Here is a 15,044-nt window from a genome sequence, read left to right on the forward strand (position 1 = left end):
GCAATGTTCGTACTGTGAGACGCCTAAGACAGTGCTACAGGGAGACAGGACGGACAGCTGATCGTCCTCGCAGTGGCAGACCACGTGTAACAACACCTTTTCTCAAATAAGATGATAGATTCATGCAGTGCTTTTATTATAATGGTTATCTTTTCACACACCCTTGTCTGCGGTGGATTGCGAATCCACAACCTTCTGGCTACTTTGCCATGTAATGTTTACAAAATGAAGAACAGTTTATAAAACTACTCTGGTCTGCCCTAGACGTGAGGGTAAATGGTGGAATGTTCTCTGATATTCACTTTGTTTTGATTATTATTTTGGGTAGAGGGGAGGGTCACTAGTTTTTTTTTTTTTCAGGTATGGTAAAAATATATTTTACTGAAGGGAGGGCCATCCATTTTCATTTCAGAGAGATCCCTCATTTGAAATAATGTAGTCCCTTACCAGTGAAATGTCCAAACTGCATCTACATGCAAATCATTTGATCTCAATCAGTCTCATTGGAATATGGATGTAAATCTTCTTGAATTACTGTTAGTGAGCAGGTTAGAGCAGATGGTATTAACTAGCTATATAGCCTTAAGCACATTTTGCCTAGTGGCGTGCGCTGTTGAGTATGATAATTTTTTTAGAACTATTCAGCTAACCATCCTAAAATCTATTCATCTAACCATCCTATTCATCTAACCATCCTATTCATCTAACCATCCTATTCAGCTAACCATCCTATTCATCTAACCATCCTAAAATCTCTTGAGAAATTAGGTGGTGTTTTTGGTGTAACAGTAACGTTATACGATGCTATTATTTTTTTGTTAGTCAACTTGCCTATAATTAGATAGTACCTTCGAAAATTATTCAGAACCTTTACTTTTTCCACATTATGTTACAGCCTTATTCTACATTTATGAAATTGTTCTTTCTTTTCATCAATCTACACACAATACCCCATAATGACATCACAATACCCCATAATGACATCACAATACCCCATAATGACATCACAATACCCCATAATGACATCACAATACCCCATAATGACAAAGCAAAAACTTTTTTTTTTTAAATTTTTTGCAAATGTATTAAAAATGGGAAATATCACATTTGCATAAGTATTCAGACCTTTTACTCAGTACTTTGTTGAAGCACCTTTGGCAGCGATTACAGCCACGAGTCTTCTTGGGTATGACGCTACAAGCTTGGCACACCTGTATTTGGGGAGTTTCTCTCATTCTTCTCTGTAGATCCTCTCAAGCTGTCAGGTTGGATGGGGAGCATTGCTGCACAGCTATTTTCAGGTCTCTCCAGAGATATTCGATCAGGTTCAAATCTGGGTTCTGGCTGGGCCACTCAAGGACATTCAGAGACTTGTCCCGAAGCCACTCCTGCGTTGTCTTGGCTGTGTGTTTAGGGTCGTTGTCCTGTTGGAAGGTGAACCTTCGCCCCAGTCTGAGGTCCTCAGCGCTCTGGAGCAGGTTTTCATCAATGATCTCTGTACTTTGCTCCGTTCATCTTTCCATCGATCCTGACTAGTCTCCCAGTCCCTGCTGCTGAAAAACATCCCCACAGCATGATGCTGCCACCACCATGCTTCACCGTAGGGGATGGTGCCAGGTATCCTCCAGACGTGACGCTTGGCAATCAGGCCAAAAGAGTTCAATCTTGGTTTCATCAGACCAGAGAATCTTGTTTCTCATGGTCTGATAGTTCTTTAGGTGCTTTTTGGCAAACTACAAGTGGGCTGTCATGTGCCTTTTACTGAGAAGTGTCTTCCGTCTGGCCACTCTACCAATAAGGCCTGATTGGTGGAGTGCTGCAGAGATCGTTGTCCTTCTGGAAGGTTCTCCCATCTTCACAGAGGAACTCTGGAGCTCTGTCAGAGTGACCATCAGGTTCGTGGTCACCTCCCTGACCAAGGCCCTTCTCCCCCGATTGCTCAGTTTGGCCGGGCGGCCAGCTCTAGGAAGAGTCTTGGTGGTTCCAAACTTCTTCCATTTAAGAATAATGGAGACCACTGTGTTCTTGGGTACCTTCAATGCTGCAGAAATGTTTTAGTACCCTTCCCCAGATCTGTGCCTCGACACATTTCTGTCTCAGCGCTGGAGGGACAATTCCTTCGACCTCATGGCTTGGTTTTTGCTCTGACATGCACTGTCAACTGTGGGACCTTATAGACAGGTGTGTGCCTTTCCAAATCATGTCCAATCAGTTGAATTTACCACAGGTGGACTCCAATCAAGTTGTAGAAACATCTCAAGGATGATCAATGGAAACAGGATGCACCTGAACTCAATTTAGAGTCTCATACCAAAGGGTCTGAATACTTATGTAAATAAGGTATTTCTGTTTAGTTATTTTTATACATTTGCAAAAATGTATAAAAAAATGTTTTTTGCTATGTCATTATGGGGTGTTGTATGCAGATTAATTCGTTTATAAAAAATCCACTTTAAAATAAGGCTGTAATGTAACAAAATGTGGAAAAAGGAAAGGATCTGATACTTTCCGAATGTCAGACTCTCCTATATATATATATATCTCCTATATATATATTTTATAAATGTGCAAAAAATAAAAATGTTATCGTTTTGTCATTGTGGGGTATTGTGTGTAGAATGGTGAGGAAAAATAGTTTTTCAATCCATTTTAGAATAAGCCTGTAACGTAACAAAACTAGGAAAAAGTGAAGGGGTCTGAATACTTTCTGAATGCACTGTAGTTATGTAGAATACTAATTAATCATTGTGATCTTCCATGAAATTGATTCAGCTTTGATCTAACTTTACTAAATGAGCACCATTGTGAGATGTGGCGGACCGACGCCCTGGGAGACAGCACTGCACCCCTGAAGTCCACCGCACCCAATGAACAATTCAATCACAACTCCTACTCTTTTTTTCCCTCAAGCAAAATTTGGTGGAAATCTGGTAATATTTGGCCGAGGAAACTTTTCTGGTTGGTCTCAGGTAATGTAAATCAGTTAGGATGGGAGACTTTTAAAACAGGATTGAGTGGAGTAGCAGCCAATATGGTGAGCAAATAATGAGGATGGAGAGCCTCAAGTTTGAAGAAATTACCTTTCAGTCTAATTCGGCTATGTAGTTACTTACCTTTCAGTCTAATACGGCTATGTAGTTACTTACCTTTCAGTCTAATACGGCTATGTAGTTACTTACCTTTCAGTCTAATTCGGCTATGTAGTTACTTACCTTTCAGTCTAATACGGCTATGTAGTTACTTACCTTTCAGTCTAATACGGCTATGTAGTTACTTACCTTTCAGTCTAATACGGCTATGTAGTTACTGTTGTAGCTCTTAATCAGCAGCACGTGGTTTGTAAGTTGTTAGGCCTCACTGTCCTCTCCAAATTCAGCCCGAAAAGATGTGAGAAATAGGGTTAGTTGAGGATCGGCCTATTGACCTACATCTCCTCTTGTGCTCTGCAAAATATCAGAACTCAAGTGTTCAACATCACCAGGGGCTTCCTCTTCCACATCCCTTATGATAGTCTATAACTCTTTTCATAAGCTCAATGTGATTGCAAGAGACCAGTCGGGAATGTCTGACTGAAATACGGGACAAATCAACTTGTTTTGTTGTGTTTAAATTTGTTGATAAAATTTGGGACGTGATTGTTTGGGACAAGATGCGGGACTGTGCCGCACATGATAGGGCTAAATATTATTGAAATAATACTTTTTAAAATAATCGATAAAGGTTGATGATGTCAATGCAGAGAGAGATGCGACTACCCTCATGAATATGCATAGCCATGTCGAGACAACTCCGATATAAAGTTTCCGGGAAGTGACGTGGTCTACTTATATCAGTATCACTCTTATCAACTTCAGCATTACGAAACTTCTATTCCATCAAATAAACCTCACGTAGAAAATAACCCAGTCATTTTTGTTGTTGATATAATTCGACAAACTCATTGAGAGAGAGATATTATCCGCCGAGGTGGACCTTTCTCTTCCTTCTGTGCCATTTATTATGACACAAACAGCAGACTCTTAAAAACAGACCAAGGATCAGTTCTGTGTTTGTCCTCTAGTTGGTAAATTAACACTTTCCATTATAAAAGCTGTTTCTAGATCTGTAGCGTATTGACCTTTGCTTTCTCGCGATAACATGCTCGGGTTGGGAATTGCCGCTGTGTACCGGATCTGATCTCCAAATCACCTGAAACCGGCGCACACCGGTTTTATGTAGTACCCATTCGCCCCAGATCAGCGGATCCGCGCCGCCCCGCCCCGGGCGGTACCGCATGGTCACCCCCAACCGGCCGCAAAGCACGCTGGGACTTCCTTTCTTTCCCAGGCCATATTGGAGCGACGTACTTGTAAGTTGAGCTCTGTGTTTAATCTTTAAAAATGAATGTATTTACGCCATTTTGGTGCACATCACTCGGTTAATTACTAACGTAAGATTGTCCATTTGTCACATTTTGTTCAGAAAGACCAGAACGGAGTAAATCACAGCGATGGTTGCCGCTAAGAAGACGGTGAGTCGCGCTGAACGCGTGGTGCTATCTGGGCTAAACCATCACATGTTGAGCTAACTGCCTTATGTTAACCCGACATATGTTCAACTTAACCCGACATACACTTTTCTAATTCCCAGGACGTGTCTAGCTTTTAGTTTTGACCAACTTGTTTCATCTAGCCATATAGCTAACTCTACCGACTAGTTAACGTTTAATTCATCAGCCAAACGGCCATTTCAATGACAGCATTTTTTTTTGGGGGGGGGGGGGTATTTTGTGTTGGTTTTATCGAGAAACGCGATGTAACAGTACTGTTATCGTTTAATATGTCTGATTAAATCCACTTAGTTAATTAACAGCTGTTCTTCAACACCATGTTGGTGTGTAATTAGTTAAAGTTACTCTGCTGGCTGGTTGGTAATCAGCCAAACAGATGAAATAAACTAGCATGTTATATACACTGAAATCACATGTATCTCAATTAGAAGACCGACCGTATCATGTTTGGTTCACTGGATGTGGGATATATTCATAGTTGACATGTTTCTTCACATGACAGAAAAAGTCCCTGGAGTCCATCAACTCCCGTCTCCAGCTGGTGATGAAAAGCGGTAAATATGTTCTGGGATACAAGCAGTCCCAGAAGATGATCCGCCAGGGTAAAGCCAAGCTGGTCATCCTGGCCAACAACACACCTGCCCTCAGGTAACTACATCACAATTATGGAGCAGTATTACTTAAAACGATCAATAATACACTTCACGCAAACTTTGGTGAGCTAAAGTTTACTGTACTAGCCTGTACTAGTCACATACACATGGTTAGCAGATGTTAATGCGAGTGTAGTGAAATGCTTGTGCTTCTAGTTCTGACCTTGCAGTAATATCTAACAAGTAATATAACTTAACAATTTCACAACTACCTTGTACACACAAGTGTAAAGGAATGAATACGAATATGTGCATACAAATATATAAATGAGTGATGGCCGAACAGCATAGGCAAGATGCAGTAGATGGTATAGAGTACAGTGTATATACATACGAGATGAGTAATGTAGGGTAAGTAAACATTATATAAAGTGGCATTGTTTTCATTAGTCGGATTCTGTTACTAAACATTTTTGCACCGGAAACTGTTTACACCAAATGGAAACTACAGTTGCTGTTGGACGAATTCATGTAAGTCCCTGGAGTAAAAGGTTTTTAACAGTTCCCGTTGCAAAGGGTTTTAACATAGACATCGAGTCTTGCAACGGAATCCGATTTAATGAATACACATCAGGGCCCTCATCCACCATAGTGTCTGGGACCATTTGAATGCGTTTTCAAAGCAGCCCAGAAGTTAGGCTTGGTGTGATGGGGTAATCCTAGGAATACTTCAATTTCTACTTCCATAAGTGTTTCAAATAGATATCGAACAAGTCACATTGAATTAACCAAAAATAAGCATATCAAGTGTTGTTATGGGTAATTCATTTTTCTGTACTCCTCCTACAAAGGCACACCTGTATTGGTCTGCTTGCAGGTGTGTAAGAACAGGAGGAACATTCAAATGAGGGCTGATTGTGTTACTGGCTGCACCTGCAGTTGGTCATTCAGCAATCAGACACTTTGAGAAAACAACCTAGCCTTTTTGTACCTTTATTTAACTAGACAAGTCAGTTAAGAACAAATTCTTATTTTACAATGACGGCCAAACCCGGACGATGCTGGGCCAAATGTGCGCAACCCTATCAGCCGGTTGTGATTCAGCCCGGAATCGAACCAGGGTCTGTAGTGACGCCTCTAGCACTGACATGCAGTGCCATATACCGCTGCGCCACTCGGAGGGGGGGGGATGAGTAATGTAGGATATGAAAACATTATATTAAGTGGCATTGTTTTCATTAGTCGGATTCTGTTACTCAACATTTTGCGATGGAAACTGTTTACACCAAATGGAAACTACAGTTGCTGTTGGACGAATTCATGTAAGTCCCCGGAGTAAAAGGTTTTTAACAGTTCCCCTTGCAAAGGGTTTTGCAATGGAATCCGATTTTATGAATACACATCATATATATATACACACACACACACCTACCTACCCACCTGTGGTCATACTTTGCTAAAAGGTATTTGTCCGTCCTCAGGAAGTCTGAAGTGGAGTACTATGCCATGTTGGCCAAGACTGGCGTCCATCACTACAGTGGGAACAACATCGAGCTGGGCACGGCCTGCGGAAAGTACTTCCGGGTGTGCACACTGGCTATCATCGACCCCGGTAGGTGTCCAATCAGACTGCATGTCCTGTTTACCACGCCCATTCTGTGGACAATCCTTTAGTAGTGAGCAGTTTGATGCGTATTTTTCTTTATCGTTTTCAAAAGATGGTAAACAACCTTATCAAACTGCTCTACTTTCACATGAATATGTTTGATTTAATCGTTTTTCACGAATGTGTAGATCTTTTTGTCTTGCACTGTTGCTCACCAATTGGATATATGGTGGTCTGACCAGCGCTAGTGATTCACGTGCTAAACATCCAATGGTGCATCTGAACTGACTGGGCGTTCTGCTCCCGTCAGTTACTTCCTGCTTCATTGGTGACACTGCCTTAGTTCTCCTCAAGTTAAAGACGCACTATGCAGAAATTGCTCCACTATTTCCTGGTTGCTAAAATTCTATTAGTTTGCCTAATTTCATTTTGTGACAAAACAAGTATAGTGTAGAGTCATTGTGCCATCTAAACCGATGTGAAATGTTTTCTATAACCACAAATATTGTATTTTCTGGTGTACAAAACCCAAAGTCAGATGCAAAAAAAAAAAAAAAACACTACAGGGAAAATCCACTATAACCATCATTCCTGTCATTTACTGTTAAATAAAACTGTTTCATTTTGGCTTTTTAGAGTAAGGATGGTAGCAACATGGAAATCAAGTCGTCAACAAAATCCACAATGCTCTCTTATGGGCTGGCTAGTTACACCACAGAAGTATGTGGATCTGGCTATCAAGGGGTCTTAAATCAAACTGCAAAATGGTCCTTGGTATGACCTTAAAACAATTCCATATAGCTCAGACAGGGTTTAGACTCTGCCAAACTTAAGGTTTAAGCAGTTGTGGAAAAAGTACAGATACTTTAATAGAAAATGACTCAAGTCGCCCAGTAAAATACTATTTGAGTAATAGTCTGAAAGTATTGGTTTTTAAATATACTTGTACTTTTGATATGTGTAAATCATTTCAAATTCCTTATATTAAGCAAAGCAGATGACCACATTTTCTATTTACCGATAGCCAGGGGCACACTCCAAAAATGTACAAATGAAGCATATATGTTTAGTGAGTCTGCCGGAGGGAAGTTCCCTTTAAGTGTGTGAATCAGACCGTTTTCCTGTCCTAAGCATTCAAAATGTATGGAGTAAAATACAATTTTCTTTAGGAATGTAGTGCTTTACACACCTGGTTTTACCTATATCACCTGTTGTTGATTGGATCTTGTATGCTCATGTATTATTGGTCTGTTAACAGGTGATTCTGACATCATCAGGAGTATGCCAGACCAGCCGCAGGGGGAGAAGTAGACATTTCACTCTAAATGTTACAAATAAACTTGGTTGAAATGGTGTTTCTTTGGTCTGTCTTTCTGTGCACAAACATTTAGCTACTTGTCCTGTTGCAGTAGACTGTTAGAATACGGCCTACTGCCACAGGATAGAATAAAACTACATTCTATAATGACACGGCCTACAGGATAGAATACAACTACATTCTATAATGACACGGCCTACTGCCACAGGATAGAATACAGCCACATTCTATAATGACACGGCCTACAGGATAGAATACAGCCACATTCTATAATGACACGGCCTACTGCCACAGGATAGAATACAGCCACATTCTATAATGACACGGCCTACAGGATAGAATACAGCCACATTCTATAATGACACGGCCTACAGGATAGAATACAGCTACATTCTATAATGACACGGCCTACAGGATAGAATAGAGCTACATTCTATAATGACACGGCCTACAGGATAGAATACAGCCACATTCTATAATGACACGGCCTACAGGATAGAATACAGCCACATTCTATAATGACACGGCCTACAGGATAGAATACAGCCACAGTGACACAGGATAGAATACAGCTACATTCTATAATGACACGGCCTACAGGATAGAATACAGCTACATTCTATAATGACACGGCCTACAGGATAGAATAGAGCTACATTCTATAATGACACGGCCTACAGGATAGAATACAGCCACATTCTATAATGACACGGCCTACAGGATAGAATACAGCCACATTCTATAATGACACGGCCTACAGGATAGAATACGGCTACATTCTATAATGACACGGCCTACAGGATAGAATACAGCTACATTCTATAATGACACGGCCTACTGCCACAGGATAGAATACAGCCACATTCTATAATGACACGGCCTACTGCCACAGGATAGAATACAGCTACATTCTATAGTGACACGGCCTACTGCCACAGGATAGAATACAGCTACATTCTATAATGACACGGCCTACAGGATAGAATACAGCTACATTCTATAATGACACGGCCTACAGGATAGAATACAGCCACAGTGACACAGGATAGAATACAGCTACATTCTATAATGACACGGCCTACAGGATAGAATACAACTACATTCTATAATGACACGGCCTACAGGATAGAATACAGCCACATTCTATAATGACACGGCCTACAGGATAGAATACAGCCACATTCTATAATGACACGGCCTACAGGATAGAATACAGCTACATTCTATAATGACACGGCCTACTGCCACAGGATAGAATACAGCTACATTCTATAATGACACGGCCTACTGCCACAGGATAGAATACGGCTACATTCTATAATGACACGGCCTACTGCCACAGGATAGAATACAGCTACATTCTATAATGACACGGCCTACAGGATAGAATACAGCTACATTCTATAATGACACGGCCTACAGGATAGAATACAGCTACATTCTATAATGACACGGCCTACAGGATAGAATACGGCCACATTCTATAATGACACGGCCTACAGGATAGAATACAGCTACATTCTATAATGACACGGCCTACAGGATAGAATACAGCTACATTCTATAATGACACGGCCTACAGGATAGAATACAGCTACATTCTATAATGACACGGCCTACTGCCACAGGATAGAATACAGCCACATTCTATAATGACACGGCCTACAGGATAGAATACAGCTACATTCTATAATGAAACGGCCTACTGCCACAGGATAGAATACAGCCACATTCTATAATGACACGGCCTACAGGATAGAATACAGCCACATTCTATAATGACACGGCCTACAGGATAGAATACAGCTACATTCTATAATGACACGGCCTACAGGATAGAATACAGCTACATTCTATAATGACACGCCTACTGCCACAGGATAGAATACGGCTACATTCTATAATGACACGGCCTACTGCCACAGGATAGAATACGGCTACATTCTATAATGACACGGCCTACTGCCACAGGATAGAATACGGCTACATTCTATAATGACACGGCCTACAGGATAGAATACAGCTACATTCTATAATGACACGGCCTACAGGATAGAATACAGCTACATTCTATAATGACACGGCCTACAGGATAGAATACAGCCACAGTGACACAGGATAGAATACAGCTACATTCTATAATGACACGGCCTACCGGATAGAATACAGCCACATTCTATAATGACACGGCCTACAGGATAGAATACAGCTACATTCTATAATGACACGGCCTACTGCCACAGGATAGAATACAGCTACATTCTATAATGACACGGCCTACTGCCACAGGATAGAATACGGCTACATTCTATAATGACACGGCCTACTGCCACAGGATAGAATACGGCTACATTCTATAATGACACGGCCTACAGGATAGAATACAGCTACATTCTATAATGACACGGCCTACAGGATAGAATACAGCTACATTCTATAATGACACGGCCTACTGCCACAGGTAGAATACAGCTACATTCTATAATGACACGGCCTACAGGATAGAATACAGCCACATTCTATAATGACACGGCCTACTGCCACAGGATAGAATACGGCTACATTCTATAATGACACGGCCTACAGGATAGAATACAGCTACATTCTATAATGACACGGCCTACAGGATAGAATACAGCTACATTCTATAATGACACGGCCTACAGGATAGAATACAGCCACAGTGACACAGGATAGAATACAGCTACATTCTATAATGACACGGCCTACAGGATAGAATACAGCCACATTCTATAATGACACGGCCTACAGGATAGAATACAGCTACATTCTATAATGACACGGCCTACTGCCACAGGATAGAATACAGCTACATTCTATAATGACACGGCCTACTGCCACAGGATAGAATACGGCTACATTCTATAATGACACGGCCTACTGCCACAGGATAGAATACGGCTACATTCTATAATGACACGGCCTACAGGATAGAATACAGCTACATTCTATAATGACACGGCCTACTGCCACAGGATAGAATACGGCTACATTCTATAATGACACGGCCTACAGGATAGAATACAGCTACATTCTATAATGACACGGCCTACAGGATAGAATACAGCCACATTCTATAATGACACGGCCTACAGGATAGAATACAGCCACATTCTATAATGACACGGCCTACTGCCACAGGATAGAATACAGCCACATTCTATAATGACACGGCCTACAGGATAGAATACAGCCACATTCTATAATGACACGGCCTACAGGATAGAATACAGCTACATTCTATAATGACACGGCCTACAGGATAGAATAGAGCTACATTCTATAATGACACGGCCTACAGGATAGAATACAGCCACATTCTATAATGACACGGCCTACAGGATAGAATACAGCCACATTCTATAATGACACGGCCTACAGGATAGAATACAGCCACAGTGACACAGGATAGAATACAGCTACATTCTATAATGACACGGCCTACAGGATAGAATACAGCCACATTCTATAATGACACGGCCTACAGGATAGAATACAGCTACATTCTATAATGACACGGCCTACAGGATAGAATAGAGCTACATTCTATAATGACACGGCCTACAGGATAGAATACAGCCACATTCTATAATGACACGGCCTACAGGATAGAATACAGCCACATTCTATAATGACACGGCCTACAGGATAGAATACAGCTACATTCTATAATGACACGGCCTACTGCCACAAGATAGAATACGGCTACATTCTATAATGACACGGCCTACAGGATAGAATACGGCTACATTCTATAATGACACGGCCTACAGGATAGAATACAGCTACATTCTATAATGACACGGCCTACTGCCACAGGATAGAATACAGCCACATTCTATAATGACACGGCCTACTGCCACAGGATAGAATACAGCTACATTCTATAGTGACACGGCCTACTGCCACAGGATAGAATACAGCTACATTCTATAATGACACGGCCTACAGGATAGAATACAGCTACATTCTATAATGACACGGCCTACAGGATAGAATACAGCCACAGTGACACAGGATAGAATACAGCTACATTCTATAATGACACGGCCTACAGGATAGAATACAACTACATTCTATAATGACACGGCCTACAGGATAGAATACAGCCACATTCTATAATGACACGGCCTACAGGATAGAATACAGCCACATTCTATAATGACACGGCCTACAGGATAGAATACAGCTACATTCTATAATGACACGGCCTACTGCCACAGGATAGAATACAGCTACATTCTATAATGACACGGCCTACTGCCACAGGATAGAATACGGCTACATTCTATAATGACACGGCCTACTGCCACAGGATAGAATACAGCTACATTCTATAATGACACGGCCTACAGGATAGAATACAGCTACATTCTATAATGACACGGCCTACAGGATAGAATACAGCTACATTCTATAATGACACGGCCTACAGGATAGAATACGGCCACATTCTATAATGACACGGCCTACAGGATAGAATACAGCTACATTCTATAATGACACGGCCTACAGGATAGAATACAGCTACATTCTATAATGACACGGCCTACAGGATAGAATACAGCTACATTCTATAATGACACGGCCTACTGCCACAGGATAGAATACAGCCACATTCTATAATGACACGGCCTACAGGATAGAATACAGCTACATTCTATAATGAAACGGCCTACTGCCACAGGATAGAATACAGCCACATTCTATAATGACACGGCCTACAGGATAGAATACAGCCACATTCTATAATGACACGGCCTACAGGATAGAATACAGCTACATTCTATAATGACACGGCCTACAGGATAGAATACAGCTACATTCTATAATGACACGCCTACTGCCACAGGATAGAATACGGCTACATTCTATAATGACACGGCCTACTGCCACAGGATAGAATACGGCTACATTCTATAATGACACGGCCTACTGCCACAGGATAGAATACGGCTACATTCTATAATGACACGGCCTACAGGATAGAATACAGCTACATTCTATAATGACACGGCCTACAGGATAGAATACAGCTACATTCTATAATGACACGGCCTACAGGATAGAATACAGCCACAGTGACACAGGATAGAATACAGCTACATTCTATAATGACACGGCCTACCGGATAGAATACAGCCACATTCTATAATGACACGGCCTACAGGATAGAATACAGCTACATTCTATAATGACACGGCCTACTGCCACAGGATAGAATACAGCTACATTCTATAATGACACGGCCTACTGCCACAGGATAGAATACGGCTACATTCTATAATGACACGGCCTACTGCCACAGGATAGAATACGGCTACATTCTATAATGACACGGCCTACAGGATAGAATACAGCTACATTCTATAATGACACGGCCTACAGGATAGAATACAGCTACATTCTATAATGACACGGCCTACTGCCACAGGTAGAATACAGCTACATTCTATAATGACACGGCCTACAGGATAGAATACAGCCACATTCTATAATGACACGGCCTACTGCCACAGGATAGAATACGGCTACATTCTATAATGACACGGCCTACAGGATAGAATACAGCTACATTCTATAATGACACGGCCTACAGGATAGAATACAGCTACATTCTATAATGACACGGCCTACAGGATAGAATACAGCCACAGTGACACAGGATAGAATACAGCTACATTCTATAATGACACGGCCTACAGGATAGAATACAGCCACATTCTATAATGACACGGCCTACAGGATAGAATACAGCTACATTCTATAATGACACGGCCTACTGCCACAGGATAGAATACAGCTACATTCTATAATGACACGGCCTACTGCCACAGGATAGAATACGGCTACATTCTATAATGACACGGCCTACTGCCACAGGATAGAATACGGCTACATTCTATAATGACACGGCCTACAGGATAGAATACAGCTACATTCTATAATGACACGGCCTACTGCCACAGGATAGAATACGGCTACATTCTATAATGACACGGCCTACAGGATAGAATACAGCTACATTCTATAATGACACGGCCTACAGGATAGAATACAGCCACATTCTATAATGACACGGCCTACAGGATAGAATACAGCCACATTCTATAATGACACGGCCTACTGCCACAGGATAGAATACAGCCACATTCTATAATGACACGGCCTACAGGATAGAATACAGCCACATTCTATAATGACACGGCCTACAGGATAGAATACAGCTACATTCTATAATGACACGGCCTACAGGATAGAATAGAGCTACATTCTATAATGACACGGCCTACAGGATAGAATACAGCCACATTCTATAATGACACGGCCTACAGGATAGAATACAGCCACATTCTATAATGACACGGCCTACAGGATAGAATACAGCCACAGTGACACAGGATAGAATACAGCTACATTCTATAATGACACGGCCTACAGGATAGAATACAGCCACATTCTATAATGACACGGCCTACAGGATAGAATACAGCTACATTCTATAATGACACGGCCTACAGGATAGAATAGAGCTACATTCTATAATGACACGGCCTACAGGATAGAATACAGCCACATTCTATAATGACACGGCCTACAGGATAGAATACAGCCACATTCTATAATGACACGGCCTACAGGATAGAATACAGCTACATTCTATAATGACACGGCCTACTGCCACAAGATAGAATACGGCTACATTCTATAATGACACGGCCTACAGGATAGAATACGGCTACATTCTATAATGACACGGCCTACAGGATAGAATACAGCTACATTCTATAATGACACGGCCTACTGCCACAGGATAGAATACAGCCACATTCTATAATGACACGGCCTACTGCCACAGGATAGAATACAGCTACATTCTATAGTGACACGGCCTACTGCCACAGGATAGAATACAGCTACATTCTATAATGACACGGCCTACAGGATAGAATACAG

At 41.4% G+C, this 15,044-nt stretch overlaps 1 protein-coding gene across 2 annotated transcripts; it reads left to right on the top strand.

The window, feature by feature from the left end:
- The first annotated feature begins 4,148 nt into the window (after window positions 1-4,148).
- On the top strand, window positions 4,149-8,103 carry LOC106589133 (60S ribosomal protein L30). Of its 2 annotated transcripts, none has more exons than XM_014178836.2 (5): window positions 4,149-4,348; window positions 4,462-4,510; window positions 5,052-5,197; window positions 6,624-6,754; window positions 8,007-8,103. In XM_014178836.2, the coding sequence occupies exons 2-5, from the start codon at window positions 4,490-4,492 to the stop codon at window positions 8,057-8,059; spliced, it is 351 nt and encodes a 116-aa protein (XP_014034311.1). In that variant the 5' UTR covers window positions 4,149-4,348; window positions 4,462-4,489; the 3' UTR covers window positions 8,060-8,103. The 2 variants fall into 2 exon arrangements, with proteins under 2 accessions (XP_014034311.1, XP_014034312.1); XM_014178837.2 differs by having other exon boundaries at window positions 4,272-4,348; window positions 4,466-4,510.
- The last annotated feature ends 6,941 nt before the right edge of the window (window positions 8,104-15,044 follow it).

Source organism: Salmo salar, chromosome ssa27 (genome assembly GCF_905237065.1).
Source record: "Salmo salar chromosome ssa27, Ssal_v3.1, whole genome shotgun sequence".
In the NCBI taxonomy this organism is placed as follows: Eukaryota; Metazoa; Chordata; class Actinopteri; order Salmoniformes; family Salmonidae; genus Salmo; species Salmo salar.